This window comes from Zootoca vivipara, chromosome 1, assembly GCF_963506605.1.
Source record: "Zootoca vivipara chromosome 1, rZooViv1.1, whole genome shotgun sequence".
In the NCBI taxonomy this organism is placed as follows: domain Eukaryota; kingdom Metazoa; phylum Chordata; class Lepidosauria; order Squamata; family Lacertidae; genus Zootoca; species Zootoca vivipara.
The window spans coordinates 96,318,439-96,334,860 of NC_083276.1; the positions used below are offsets into that span (position 1 = coordinate 96,318,439).

The 16,422-nt window shown below is 41.3% G+C and overlaps 1 protein-coding gene across 1 annotated transcript in view; it reads right to left on the reverse strand.

Annotated features, from left to right (window-relative positions):
- The window catches only part of TMEM163 (transmembrane protein 163), a 76,838-nt gene that overhangs the window by 13,370 nt on the left and 47,046 nt on the right, over positions 1-16,422 (reverse strand). Inside the window, exons 3-5 of the mRNA XM_035130432.2 lie at positions 13,673-13,716; positions 11,961-12,052; positions 3,428-3,524 (exon numbers count right to left, since the gene is read on the reverse strand). Of these exons, the coding sequence (XP_034986323.1) occupies positions 3,428-3,524; positions 11,961-12,052; positions 13,673-13,716 (233 nt within the window). The remainder of the gene's footprint in view (positions 1-3,427; positions 3,525-11,960; positions 12,053-13,672; positions 13,717-16,422) is intronic.

Consider the following 16,422-nt stretch of genomic DNA (forward strand, 5'->3'; position numbering starts at 1 on the left):
AGTCTACAACAAGAAGAGAAAAACTCAAAAAGATTGTTAGTTCCTCTGAAAGAAACTAATAGCTTAACTGAAAAAATATGTCAAAACTACCAGCGCACTTGAAAGTAACTTTCAGAAAACCATTTTCAAAATATGGGCTGTTTTTCGTGCCACTATACCAAGCTTGGGACGTGGGTGGCGCTGTGGTGTAAACCACTGAGCCTTGGGCTTGCTGATCGGAAAGTCGGCGGTTCAAATACCCGCGACGGGGTGAGCTCCTGTTGCTTGGTCCCTGCTCCTGCCAACCTAGCAGTTCAAAAGCACGAAGTGCAAGTAGATAAATAGGTACCTCTCTGGCAGGAAGGTAAACATGAGTTTCCGTGAGCTGCTCTGGTTTCGCCAGAAGCAGCTTAGTCACGCTGGCCACATGACCCGAAAAAACTGTCTGCGGACAAATGTCGGCTCCCTCGGCCAGTAAGTGAGATGAGCGCCACAACCCCAGAGTCGTTCACGGCTGGACTTAACTGTCAGGGGTCCTTTACCTGTACTGAGTTTAATAATCTCTGGTTTATGCAAAGTGCTCTAGTGCAAGGAACTTTTTTTTTTTAATGCGATCTATTTCAGAAAGCAGGATATTCAGTAAGGTTACAGCATTATTTTAGACCAATTCTCAGTGGGTTATCTCGTCTTAGAAAGTACAGAGATTATTCAGAATTAGCCCCAAGTGCGCTTGTTAGGGGCTTGACTAGCTTTTACTTGCTCACTATAGTAAAGAGCCCACGGACAGCATTTTTCCAGTTATCAGAGTGATGCCACTACCAACACAATTGCAAAGCTGAAATGATTTTTTGGGATGATTCAATTTGCAACAGAGGGCAGTAGCAGGCCACAGGAATATAAGATACGACGACAAGAGTTGCAGCAAGCAGAGTCAAATCAATCTATCTGAGATAACAAGGTTATCTCAGAGTGCTGTCTACAGGTCATCAACAACCCATCCTGAACCGTGGGGAAAGAAACCTCATTCAAGTTCATACAAGGCTTCCAGCCAATGAGCTGTAAGTAAATGAAGGTGTAAGGAAAACTTAAAATGTTACCTTTGCATCATGGGAGCATTTGCAGATGCAGGTTGCTGGTACAAGACCTGACTCTGAAACTGAAATAATGCCAAAATGGCCCCAGGAAGCCCAGAATGAAACATTTATGCAGTCTGCTACTTCCCAGGCCTTCCTTGCAACTCAGGCCTCTCTGGCTAGGAACCGAAAAGATGCACCACAGCTTCACAAGAGGACTTTCTAAGCTGCGGCAATCTGAAAAACTTGAGGTAAAAGACAAAAGGGTGCCTCCGCCATTCCATGCACAGAAGCTAACACAAACGCTGCCTTCTAGCATATTTGTGCACCCTGCGTATACCCAGAGACACAAGCATCTGTTGGCATTATTAATTATGCCACCTGAGGCAGCCACCTCACCCTTACTAATGATAGGGCTGGCCCTGGTGAAAAAGTGTGCCCCTTGATAAATAGAAAATCTATGTGAGCTACTGCCATACAGCAGCAGCTTCCAAAATTGATTCTGAACTACACATCATATTGAGTGATTAGTCAATATAATCCATATCTACAGCATATGGTCAAGTGGCTTTGACCAAGTTTCCATCTTTCAGTCTGAAACTACCTCACTAGGTTGTTATAAGACACTCCACTCTAAAGTCCTTAAAGAAAGGGGGAAGAGAAACATTAACTCCTAAAAAGGCCCAGAAACAAATGCAGTCTAGAAGCCCAGCATAAAAAAAACTTATACTTGTCCCGTTCTTTGATAGAAAATGTTTTAATCTGCTATGTAAATTATATTGCTCCAAACCAAGAGTTAAATGTTATCTTTCTTAACATTTAAGGAATGGCAACATTTTCTAGTGGAAAAGCGTTGTTCCACAACCGCATGACTCAAAATCAGAGTCATGCTGCTTAAATTTTACACCAAGCTAGGAAAGCCTATTCTGAAAAGAAACTTAATTCATGAAATCTTACATTTTCAAATAAATTAACATTTCTAAAAGTCTCTGGAAAATATGCTGCTTTGTGTCAATTTAAATGGGTTACAATGCACTACATGGGGTTCATTTTCAGACATTGCTGGGTAAAATTCCACACTTACGTAAATGCAATCTGAACTCTAGCACAAAATACTATTTTGAAGACTCTAAACTTTCACTTTAAACTGCTTCAAGCCTTTAGGGATGTAGGCGTGAATTATTATTTTTCCAGTAACCCAATTCACACATAAGAGGTGGCTCTTTAATCCAAATTATACACAAAATCCACCTGCATGTGGAAAACATCCAAACATATTAGTAACCCGTTAATATATGTACATCTCCATGTATTATCCATATAGAAGCCTGTGCTATCATGTCCACCTGTCCTCTTTTATATAGAACAAATGTCCGGTTATTTTACAGAAGATGGTTTTGATATCCATTGCAGGCCAGAAAAGGGTATGAGGGAAAGAAGGCAGCAGGATGGTTGCCATATTACTTTAAAATCATAGCACTTTCTGGTTTCTATTTACAGTACTGTATTACTCCTTTCACACATATAGTAAGTTGGATACAGCACCAATATGTTGTGCTTTTCCAGCACATGTGATTTGCATAATTTTGACAACTTCCAGACATGCAGCATGAGTGTTCTTCCATGAGTGTTTGTGAATATTGTTCAATGTTCACTTTCACAGCCTGTATACAAGGTCACCCGTTTTGCAAAGCAACAATGTGCCTGTAGCCTCAAGTTGACATATGGTTTCTCGGCTGCAGCAAGTTATGGAACATAAATTTACAGTTTAGAAATGTAAGTAAATCTGAATCCAACCCATCTACCTTCTTCTTAAAGCTTCCCTAGATTCTCCATCTTTGGATTAAAGCTATATCTCTCCAGATGTTGTTGGACTCTACAACGTCCTTCAGACCTGGCCAACATGACCAACTGCCAGAGTTTAAGGGAGATGTAATCTGAAGGGCCACGGCCTCCTCTTTTCTGTTCTAATCATTCCTAGGTCCATTGTCTAAAGCAGTGTTTCCCAAACTTGGGTCTCCAGCTGCTTTTGGACTACAATTCCCATCATTCCTGACCACTGATCTTGCTAACTAGGGATGATGGGAGTTGTAGTCCAAAAACAGCTGGAGACCCAAGTTTGGGAAACACTGGTCTAAAGTGTAAAATACAGTGGCATTTTTTTATTTCTAGAAGTGAATAGATTTTAGCTATTATTGCAAAGAAAAACCATATTTGGAGTCAAATACATACATTAAGAATATTTTCATGCAGTTCTGTTGAATTATACAGGGACCAAGCTATAAGTGGACATAGGCATGTGCCTCCAATACCATACTATTCTAAGGCTAGATTTTAAGTTTTTCATTTAAAAAAAATAATATAAAAGGTCTTACCACTTCTGGAAGCAATTTAATTGCAAGGTCGTGGATGGCTTTGATCACTATACATAGCGAAGACAGGAGAAATATCACACCCAAGATGACACAGGCACTGTAAAAAAGAAGAAAGGAAGAAATATTTGTAAGTCATTTGGAGCTTTGTGGCCTATTGATTGATGGCACACAGGATTCTACAATGAACATAATGTTCAGAGAATGAATGTCTACTGAAGTCCTAGAGGCTGCTTTACTGAATGAAGAGAAGCACACTGCCCTTTGCCATCGGACAGGAAACCAAAGGCCACTGGGAAACTGCTCCTCCTACATTCCATGAAAAATTATCACTGCAAAGGGAGAAAACATCACTGCAATCTTGAGGGAAAATCATCACTGCAAAGGAGAAGAACAGCCTGGCCCCATGCAACAGCAAGGGTTAAATATCAGATCCTTTTTAACACAAAAATGGAAAAGAGAATCACTGTTAGGAACTCCAAGGTCTGAATTAGACATTTTGCAGTCATATGACACATGCCCTATCAACTAGTAAGCTACCAGAGTCTGAATATCCTCAGGCCTCATGGTCCAGGAGCTGGGAGGCTGGGGAGGGGCAGTTTGACAAGGTAAATGTGTACAAACTTTCTAAGAAGCCTTTAGCAATTTTCCTGTTGTATTTCTCAGTGTTTATAAGTTTAAATGATACTGTGTAAATAAGATAGAAACCTATGCAGAGGTTTCTAAACTGCAATTTCAAGTTGAAACTGTGCTGCACTGCTAATGGAAGTCATTTTTAGGGAGTTCTCTATCTCAAACAAATCCTACGTAAACAGAACTCCTGGTAACCACAGTGTTTTGAACATCTCCCAGACTATTCTGATAAATGATGCTGTATGATAATTCCTTTTGTAACCAGCATCTGTTTTCTTCATAATAAGAAATAAAGACGCAACGATTCTCATCTGGCATTCAGTGTCTTGTCACCTATTGGGAGCACAGTCTGAGGCTGTTATAATTAGCACAGCAGTGCGCTACTATTTTTTACCCTGTAGACATTAGCCAATCTGGAGGTTTGGCAGAACATGCAAAATTTACATCGAACTCATTAAAGAGGCTGCAAGGGAGTCAGCAGGGTTCTGCCAAGCTTAAGAAATGCAAGCTCAAGTTGTGACATCGTCACAACATTTTGTGGCATACCATATTCAGAAATGAAGACATGGGGCCTTATGCTAGACTAGAGCACATTTGCTGGCGATTCCAAGATGCTAAAGCTCTGTGTTGCTCTCCCAGGAACAACTGTAAGAGCAGGAAGGAAGATTGGCTGCATAGATCACTGCAAAATCAGACAGGATTTTCTCACTGATGTTACAGCAAGACTACAGAATCCCGTCACTGGAGAAATGAGGACAAACCTTCACTGATCTTAGGATAAATATATATTCAACACTTTGTGAAGGCAGACATCCAAAATAAACTTGCGTAAGGTAACATCCTCTACCTGTAGCAGAGATGGCACAGGCAATCACAGGACTGCTGGACCCTTGGTCAAAGCTCATGCACTCAAGAGTGTGTCTATACCAAAATGTATCCTTAGCACTTGTCCCAACCTCTGCTTCTGCATCAACTCCCAGCCCAAACCAGCTTGTTTCCATTTGTTTCACAAAGCCAAATCTCACTGATGCAGACAGGAACAGGTGCAAAAATTTTTTTTAGGAAATCTAACTGGTTCTGATCATTACTGAGCCAATCTTAATTCAGAAATTATCTGTCCACACCACTGAGAGCTCCCAAACCCCTTCCTTTCTACCAACACCCATCCACTGATTCTTCAACCCACTTTCTTCTCTGCCCCACTTTCTTGGGTGGCAGTTCTCCAGTGGTGGCAGCAAACGGGGAAGGGAAGAATTTCTGCAGGTAGCAACATTGTTCTGCCAATAGCAGCAGACACAAAAGGAAAGGCCTCTCCATCTTCCCCTCCCATGCCTTTTTTCAGGCCACAAACAGCCTGTGGAAATGTAGCTTCCCCAAGGCAGACGTTGCAGTAGACCTTGAGGAAATGATATTTCACATATGTGGCTTACCATTTGCACACAAAGAGGGGAGGCTTAAAATAAGGGTTTTACTCTATAACCTAAATTTGTTGCCTCCTTTTCTACCCAGCAGAGAGGAAACATACAAGGAATCAAAATTTGAATAGCTTATTACATCAAAAATCGGAAGCTTGTGTCCACATCAAATGGGATAAAATGTACTGGAAACTATGGCTAAAATGGAAATTTATGTTTCAGTATTATTGAAATAATAATAATTCTGTGGCAGCTGCCACAGACAACAGCTATCAGTTTATATTTAGCAGAATATTGACACCTCAGATAGGGTGAAAATTTGAACAAAAAGGGAAACAAGCGCTATTATCTTTTGAATGATTTATCACTCATTCATCATATTTAGCTAGGGCAGCATCTTTTTTAATATACTTGCTGCGAAATTCTGCGGTCATGCAAAATTCATGAGTGCGCCTGTCTTTATACCTATACTAGAATATCTTAATGGCTGAGGCACTTCTAAGTGTGCTGATATCTCTCTGCACTGCAGCTAGAATGCTTTATTGTACACTAGACTGTTCTAGTGCTAGCAAACGATAACCTAATAAAACTAGAAAATCACCCAAAGAGGTACGTAAGAAGGAGAAAACAACATTTTTTAATAAAATTATAAAGGGCTATACCTAGAGAAAAGCCTGTGGAATACATCTGGGGTGCAAGTTAACTTTCCCAGCCCCTCTTCACCTACACAACACACACACACACACACACACACACACACAGCCTCTCTAGGGTCTGGTAATCTAAACAATGTGACCTGTGATGTAAGGGAGATGCTTGAAAATTAGGTAAAGGCAATGGAAAATAGCTCATTTTTCAAGGATCCCCTCTATTACTGCTCAATATACAATGTATAATTCCCTATTCCATGACTTACTGGGGAGGCACATAGTATGTGTTTTGCAGCAATTGGTTGAGTTGGAACAGAGCCTACAGGTGAGCATGACTTGAGTTGGAACAGAGCCTACAGGTGAGCATGGGTATTTTTAAGGAAGCTTCCTTCGGTAGTGTGGAAAAAATGCTTCCAGTTCATGAGACCTAGGAATAGAGCTGCCTGACCTTTGAGATACAACCACTTAGAAACTACATGTGGGAAGTGATAGGGAGCAGTACCAGCAGGTTTAAATAGGTTGTGGTGAAATGTTTTTCCCCTGATACACAAAAAAGGACAACCTCAATGCTTAACACCTTTTGGGGGAAAAGGCAACCTGCCGCTACTTAATGGTTTGTGCTGAGCATTATTCAAATAGCAATACGAAATTGCTGAAGAAGTTCCTAAAAATCCAAAATGAGGCCGTAAGTATCTCCTCCTTATTGCTCAAAATTAAGATAAAGTGGCCTGTAAATAATATATAATGGCAATAGTAAGTAAGTAAAACCTTTATTGGCATCAAACAAACTCACAGACAAAATAATAAGAGATTAAAACTGTCACTGTGGCAAACACTGTGTTAAGAGAGAGAAGGGAATATCCGCTATCCGCTCTCACAATGGGGCTTCTAATAATTCAGACGACTGCAGAGTACAACGACGAGAAAATAGTAAATTAAGATATTGAGCCACCATCTTGGTGAGGACCTGGTCCTTCCCCAGCAAAAGGAATTGTAAGATTTCCCGCTCTGGTCTCCTTCTGGGGATGCCGAGCCAGTCCAGGAATTGTTGACGAAGGTCGACGTAAAGATTACAATGAAAAACCATATGTAGAAGGCTTTCCACCTGAGGGTCATGACACAGACAGAACCTCTCGTCCTTCGCCCTGCCCGAGAATCTTCCCCACAGGAGGTTCGATGGATTTGCGTTGAACCTGGCCAACGAAAATGCCCTTCTTTCTTGTGGGTTCAGTAGGAAGTCAAGATACACAAAAAAGGACAACCTCAATGCTTAACAACTTTTGGGGGGAAAGGCAACCTGCCGCTACTTAATGGTTTGTGCTGAGCATTATTCAAATAGCAATACGAAATTGCTGAAGAAGTTCCTAAAAATCCAAAATGAGGCCGTAAGTATCTCCTCCTTATTGCTCAAAATTAAGATAAAGTGGCCTGTAAATAATATATAATGGCAATACGCTCATGAAACTCGTTTTTCACCGACTGACTCCACTTGAATAAAAAAAATTGCTTTAAAATTACCAAATGTGGGGGGGGGGGAATTCATGAAAGAGAAAACAGTTAATTGTTGGTAAGATAAGCTATGCATCTCCACTACAATTTAACAAAGGTGTGGAAGGAAACCACATGTCTGAAAATACATTAGTAAGAAGCACCAGGAATTTCAGCTAGCCACAATTTCTGAGTGGCATTTGTCTTGCCTCTTTAAGCATGCAGCTCCCATCAACACATAACTATGGCCACTGTAGTAGATAAACAATGTTTTGCCTTTTCTATAAATCTGAAGCGGCCCAATGTCAAAAACAAAACTAGTATCTTCAAAGTAATTATTCAAGTAGGCAAATGTCTAGGTGAGTCATCAAAACTAGGGCTGGGGTAGGGAGCCTATGGCCCTCCATATTACGTTGGATCAAACTCCCATCAGCCCCAACCAGCATTGCCTATAGTCCAGAATGATGGGAGTTAACAGTCCAGCAACATCTGGAGGACCACAGTTCCCCATCTCCGGATTAGGGATGTATAGGATGTTGCTTTTTGTTCTGTTTTGAGTGAATAGAACCCTAAATGTGTGTTTATGCCCATGTGGTGGTAGCATCCCATTCTCTTTCAGATGATTCCTTCAGCCTACAAGCAGAGCTGTGATGTCATGATCACCATCTACTGGTACTGGAAAAGAATGGCTCTGTAACAGCATGTGAAGTTGTCTGCATCTCTTTGTGAGGCTAGCCCTCAGGCTTTGCAATCTCAAAGGCTTTTCTGTTTCGAGTCATCCCTCTGAAAATTGTTAACCACTCCACTGTTCCCTGTAAGAATATTCAGCAATGTTTAGTTGCAACTGCTATTTTACAGTACATCTCTCTCTCTCTAACTGAAGAGCAAAATGTGGTTTATATAATTTAGCTTCTGTAAAATATCCAATGTGGGATATCTCCCTGTCTAATTATAATCCCGCTGACTTTCCAGCAAACAGAATGTAGTAACAATATGTCTAAATGGGTATATAATAAAGCCCTTGGTAATTACTACTCTCAGTTCAATCTGCTGAGAGCAGCAGAGGTGTGGCAACAGAATTAAGCATTAAGTAAAAATTAGTGAAGCATGCAAATACAATCTGTACAAATGTTTTCACTTAAACTTGCCAGTACATAGATATTATGCTGCCTCCCTCCTTTAGTGCATTCTGCGTAGCAAGATATCTTTCACATGGAGTTGAAACCAATTTTAGCAGCTCTCCACATAGTTAATTAGGATATTCACTGAACTGTGATGACATTATGCTAAATAAAAACAAGATTGTCAATATCAGTCAAATAACTAGCTAGTCGACTTTGTTAGCTTGTGCTTATCTTACAGCTTGGCTGTCAAAGCTGCCAGAAAAACAGACCTCGTTTTCTTCTAACATAAGACCTTTTTATAAAAAAAACCCAACCAAATGTTTTATTGTTATTACAAAGCAATAGCTAAAATAGTATGTCCAAATTCTCGTGCGACAATTAAGCATGTGCTTCACATTTCCATTGAGGTCAATGGGATTTTAGATTGCTGAACCCTTTGACTGCATTGTATCTTTGATTTATGTTCACCGTGAAATGTTCAACATCTTTGGGAGGCATTATTGTGTGTACCCCAGGAATCTAACCTTCAAGCTAAGGGTGAAACAAATTTAAAGACTGTAAGAAGATTATTCAGCTGAGCAAAAGTACTCCGGGCCACCACCAAAATCAGGATAAGACAGGTCCAGGTACAATTTCTGTGGTTATAAAAAGTTAATCAGGAGTTTACTTGTTAAAAAGGAAGGTAAAACTATACCTCAGAGTTGAGGGAACAACTGCATATTTCTAGCTCAACAATCATTTTACCAACACAATCCTATGTGTAGCTACTCAGAAGTCCTACTGAGTCCAAAGTGACTTGCTCACCAGTAAGTGTGTGCTATAAGGTGCCTGTGGGATCAATAATACCCCTGAGGTCTTCCCCTGGTGCCCATGAAGCCTCAGCCCTGCCCCTGACACACTGCACCATGGTCATGAGGTGGTGAGGGCAATTGTCTCCCCCCCCTGAAAAGTACTAGAGCTAAAGGAAGAAGAGTGACCATCTTCCTCACCCATGAAAGAGACACCTTGTGGACCACTTGTATAACACTGTGCCCATCCTCACTTACAGCAGCAAAAGGCTCTCAGACTGGAACCAATGTCTTGCTCATGTCCATTAGGGTTTTAACCTAGGGAGTTAATACATTTTAACACCCTTTACAAAATATTTGCACACTTTGTACAGTATATCTTTTTGGCTTAACAACCAGTAAGCCTCCATGAAGGTTCTATAGCACAAGTAGCCCATCTTTCATTTGGAAGCACCAACTATTGTGAAATATAATTGATGATTTAATATCCGTGCTGCATTTGTCTTTATTTCTTACAAAACAAACTGAAAATTGTTGGTTAATGTCAATGATCAAGTAGACAAGAAAATATCTTCACCCCATGTGCAGTTCTCATGCTTTAAAAATTCTATTACTATGTCCTTGGTTAGAGTAAACAACATTAAGGAAAAGGCGGTGAACAGCTGGTCATCATGCTTGTACATACTGTATAATCATCTGTTTTTCGGTATCCTGAATGCTTCTTTGTGTTTATCAGAGTACTGTAAGTTAATTTAATACGTGACAGGGATTTAGATGAGTTTTCAAATAGCAGTAAAAATTCATTTATCATAACAAAAATAACAAATAACAAAGAGTCTTGCGACTCCTTAAAGAGTAATAAATTTGTTATGGTATAAGTTTTAATGGACTCAAGCCCACTGCACATGTGATGAAGTGGACTGTGATCCAAAATGTTTATGCTATAATAGGTGTGTTAATCTTCAAGGTGTCACAAGGCTCTTGGTTATAGACTGATTTAACAGTATTAATTAGTTCTGCACTCTGGGTGTTTTTTTTAAAAAAAGTACTGTATTTGGTGCTTAAGTTGTCATTAGACTCTCACAGCACTACAGCAATGAAAACATAAGTCATGGGGCTGTGCCAACATGTGGCAGGAGAGACTCTGGCCTCCGTTTTCTTTCTTGGGCAGGAAGAGGGTTATTGGAAAGTGGGAGATATTGACATCAGTCCCTTGTCATGGTTGGATCACCTCCTGCTGAGTTTTAAGCTTTCGGCACCTTTTCCCCTCTGGCAGAGGTGAGGGACCTATTAGGATGATCTGCCCTTAGATTCTGATGGATTCAATTGGCTTCCAGGTGGCTGGCAGGGAGTTAGAGCCAATATGACTGGCACTCCTGTTGAAGCCCTGGCAGATTTATGAAATATGCAAATAACACAAGTCATTGACCTGGTAGTCCCTGAGCTCGCTCTTTTGGAGCCCACTTGACTCCTTGCTATACACCAGAGCTTTGGGCAATGAAACACACCAGGAAATGACTTGAACATAGATGAATGGGCAGTGGGCAGTAAAGGCAACAAGGGAGACCTATTTTTCTGCCTCCATTGCAACCTCATTTTGCCGCCCCTCAGAGCTTTCCCAGGTAGTTTGGGGCCTTTTACAGTCTGGCCCAAATGAGATGGTGGAACTGATAGTAGCTTGCTGAAACTTTTTTGCAAAGCATCTTGAGGATAAAATTGCTTGCCTCTGCCAGGACCTTGTCTCCACCGTTATGAGCATCAAAAGGTGTCCAGAGCACTGTCTAGGCATGTTGTGTTGGAAGAGTTTCAGTTAATAAGGCTTGAGGACATCTGGAAGGTGTTTGATTCAGTCTAGGTAACCACTTGCACTCTTGAACCGCACTGCTTATAAAAACAAGCTTCTGGGCCAGGGAGGTGATTAACAACTCCTGGTGAGAGGGGGTGTTCCCTGCCTGCTCAAGGAGACAGTGGTAAGACCACCCCTTTAAAAAAAAACACCTTCCATGGATCCACAGAATTCAATTGTATCCCCATGCTGTTTAACATCTACAGCCTCTCTATGGAATGGCACACAACCCTTGAGTTGAGCTTACCGAAAACGTATTTATGCTCCTAGGTTGTTACAGATACTTAATTCCAGTGGGTTATTAATCCTGCCCTGGGTTATCAGATGTATTTTGGTACTGTAATTTCAATGCTTTGTTTACCTATTTTAAATTTTGTTGCAAACCACCTAGAAACTCGTGAAAGGCAGGATAAAAAGGTTAAAATAAATAAGACTTTGTAGTCAGCTGTATAAGAGCAGGGAGGCTCATATCAGTATGGCTATTATGTTGCTAGGAGAACATAAAGAGGGAAACTGCCCAGAGGAAGCAGATTTTTTCTCCTTTTATCTTCTCAGACTTTGATAAGTGCTAAAAATAACCACAAGTACTCACATGTATTCTCTGTGCGCTGAATGTACTGCAGCTGCATTGCTGTAGCGCCACAGAACTATCACCGATGACAACACATCCAAAGTGGCATCAAACTGGAAAAGATACAGAAGTCATTAAGGCAAGCCATGCTTAAATCAATACACTGCTAATTGTGCCACAAGCCTGTAGACTAACTTAGTATAAATCATTTGAATAAAAGGATAAGCACAGATTAAAGCGAGCTTTAAGCACAGATTAAAGGTCAGCACATTCCCCTGCCCCAAGAATCCTGGGAAACGTGGTTTTCACTCACAGAGAAACAATTCTCAGAACTCTTAAACTGCAGTTCCCAGGATTCTCGGTTTGTGCTTTAAATGGGTAGGGTGCATGCAGCCTTCATTGTGTCAGTCAAGAAAGTTAAAGGAACTTATTCAGTTGTTCCCTACCAGTTTACTTACTGCAAGATACCCCTACCACAAAATAAGTTGTTAAATGCTTACTGATCTTTCTACATCCTGCTTGAGAAGCATAATTCTATTCATGTAGAGAGGAGGAGGAATGTGAATGTAGACTTCTTACTAATTTGGGTACAATTTGAGCATCCCCAAGAGGATAGTTTATGGGTAGGGTGCATATGGATACCAAACATGGTGGAAGCATTTTGCATCCAGAATGAGAGGCAGCTTGTCTCTGAACATCAGTTGCTGGAAAGAAGAGAAGGGGCTGCTTTGCCCATGGTCCTACTTGGGGGGAACACTGGAAAAAATGCTTTTGGGCAATCTTTTGAACACATTGAGTAAAAGATATATAAATGCAACAAATCACAAGCGCAACTTCATTTCGATAATAAAAAATAAAATAAAAATCTTGCATTGTGAACTAATTATCTTCATGGTCTCTGTAGAGGAAAAACATAGTGATCTGACCATAATAATAATAATATTTTATTATTTATATCCCCGCCCATCTGGCTAAGCTTCCCCAGCCACTCTAGGCGGCTCCCAATCGAGTGTTAAAACAATACAGCATTAAATATTAAAAACTTCCCTAACAGGGCTGCCTTCAGATGTCTTTTAAAAATAGGATAGCTGCTTATTTCCTTGACGTCTGATGGGAGGGCGTTCCACAGGGAGGGTGCCACTACCGAGAAGGCCCTCTGTCTGGTTCCCTGTAACCTCACTTATCACAATGAGGGAACCACCAGAATGCCCTCGGTGGTGGATCTCAGTGTCCGGGCTGAATGATGGGGGTGGAGATGCTCCTTTAGGTATACAGGACTGAGGCCATTTAGGGCTTTAAAGGTCAGCACCAACACTTTGAATTGTGCTCGGAAATGTACTGGGAGCCAATGCAGATCTCTCTGGACCAGTGTTATATGGTCCCAGCGGCCACTCCCGGTCACCAGTCTAGCTGCCGCATTCTGGATTAATTGGAATTTCTGGGTCACCTTCAAAGGTAGCCCCACGTAGAGCGCATTGCAGCAGTCCAAGTGGGAGATAACTAGAGCATGCACCACTCTGGCAAGACAGTCCGTGGGCAGGTAGGGTCCCAGCCTGTGTACCAGATGGAGCTGGTAGACAGCCGCCCGGAACACAGATTTAACCTGTGCTTCCATGGACAGCTGTGAGTCCAAAATGACTCCCAGGTTGTGCACCTGGTCCTTCAGGGGCACAGTCACCCCATTCAGGACCAGGGAGTTGTGCAATGTACATTTCAGTTAAGAGACTACTTACAGCAAATCCAAATGATGAAGCACTGTACCTCATTACGGAAACAGCTAAAAGAAAAAGAAAAAGAAATACTCTTTTGAACTTTTTGTTCACTGAAGTGAGGAAAAGTTGCAGTTTGAAGAGAAATAAACAAATAAAATATCACAATATATTCATTATATTCATTAGCAATGGTAGAGACTCCACCAAGCTTCTGTAAATCAAAGGAGGAACAATCTGTCACTTAGGAGATGCACATGAAAATCATTTGTAACATTTGAGGCTGAAATAGAAGCCAACTAAACATGCCGGTAACACCACCCAATTTTTTTATTTTCAAGAAGTAAGCAACTTCACAACAGAGCTTATTCAGAGCAAAGGTGCAACCCAAATAAGTTATCATGAAATGCCACTGAGAAGTCTACAAAATCAAGTGCAAGCCAACACTTCCATTTCTTCTGGTTTCCCTCTCAAAATCAGATCTGAAATTAGATTAAAGTGGACCCAGATAAGCCAGCCTTATCAAAGAGACCCTGGATCTGGTTAGCTACCACCTCATTTTAACAACTTACTTGAGAAAGGAAAGATTTGAAACTGAACAACGGGGACACATTTCCCCCAAAAACTACTTAATTTTTTAAAGGGGGAGGGGGACAATTGACAGCAGTCTGGTTAGATTTATCTATGAAGGGCAAACGTCTAAAGGTCAAGATCACTGGCTGGCCATTCAGCTCAAAGGACTCGATCCATATTTCCAAGTTACAGGTACTCACTTATCTAACCAACAGCCAAGAGGTTCAGGACACCTTAGATCATAGCTGCCAAGTATCCCGTTTCCGCCGGGAAAACCCCTTTTTTCTTTTTTCCCTGCGGTCTCCCGTTTAGTGAAAAATCCTGGTAATGTCCCTTAAATCGGCTTCTGCCCGGCGGCCATTTTTCTGGTGCCGCTTTGCCCTTCTATGGGCACCAGAAAATGGCAGCGCCGGAAGTCGCTTTCGCGCATGACCGGAAGTTGCGTGACGCGACTTCCGGTGGCGATTGCCCTTCTATGGGCATCAGAAAATGGCGCCGGCGCCAGAAGTCGCTTTTACGTGTTTCCGGTCATGCGCGGAAGCGACTTCCGGCGCTGGCGCCACCATTTTCTGGTGCCCATAGAAGGGCGAAGCGCCACCGGAAGTTGCGTCACGCAACTTCCGGTCATGCGCGCGCTGCCGATCCCGGATCTTTACGTCCCGAACTTGGCAGGTATGCCTTAGATACAGAAACTGTATTCAAGCAGAAATACAGAGATTTGACATAATTTATCCAAGCAATGTTTTACAAACATGCCATTGTGAACTATGGAATAATCAGCATTAACAAATAATGGCTCAATAGCTATTAAAGCCAGGTATTATCCAAAATAGCTCAACTTACTTACACTCCACAGACAATGATGTGGAAAAATACAGCATGTACACTTTGCTGCCATCACTACACACAGTGGTGCAGTTAGAGATTTCAGACTCATTATTTAAGGGTCTTGCCCCTTGAGGTGGCAGCATTACTTCAAAATATAACCCACCTCTGCTGCATTTAGGGGGTTTCCTTTTGTACCCTGACAGCACCACTGATTGCACCAAGCAGATACTGATTATTTTCAAATTGTGTTCTGTTGGCTTTTTTCCAAGTTTTCTTCCACCTACATTCTAGCAATCACACCTCCACTTTGTTGCATGCGGTTGATCAGTTTACCATGGGATTTAACAAGTACTACTATCAGAAAGGAAGAAGTTGTCTGGGAAATAATAATAATAATAATAAACTCTGAAGAATTGTTAAAACCAATTGTTATTGGCATTTCCACAGTGGGACTGACCCAAAGGGAATATTTAATTTTCAGCATTGCAATAAGAACAAGCCCTAATTACAACATTCCTGAGTAAAGTAGGAATAATGGGGGTTAGTGGAATATTTATCATGCTTGCATCCCACCCATTCCTGTCCGCAATAGGGACTATGCCAAAACCCAACAAAAGCATTACACCAATTCAGAACATCAGACCCATCCAACATCTTTAGTCTATCTGCAACACTCCAACAACAAGCACCAAAGCAGCCAAAGCTATTTTGGGCAAGTGTTATGTCCTTTTCAACTCAAAGAAGAAAATGTGGTTTATGAGAAGGACTGCATTTTTCCCCAAGATCTCAGAAACTTGAAGAAACCTGAACCACTTGTAAAGAGCCTCGTACAAACAAGCTGAAGACTCAATTTACTGATAAAAAAGAGCACTAGGGAGAAAGGCTAGTGCTTGGAATTCTAGGCAAAGAGGTTTATTGAATAATGAAGCTAATGGAGGACTTAACCTTTCACAAAGCCACAGAGATGGCGAAGCAATCCAAATTCATCAAAAGCCCAGTTTTAGGGAGGGAAGACAATTTTGCTCTACTCCCATAAAAACACGAGAAATAGCCATTTTGAAAAGGGCAAATTCACTCCTCGTGTCTCTGCAGAAACAGCACAAAAGCCAGTCCAGAAAAATTGGCACAGTGATTTTAAAAGCACTCTACAGTATAGCAAAAGGACCAACCTTTCAGATCATATATGCAAGGGATGGAAAAGTTTGCAACATTGGAGGGTTAGTTCAGATAGAGCAACACAGCACAACCACTGTTCAGAAACAGAGCATTTTGCTTGTGTGTGGTACAAGAAGTGACCACAGCAATGGATGGCAAATACAGTAAAGGCACTGGTTCTCCCAACGACTCATTTTAAAACAGAATAAGGAAACAGT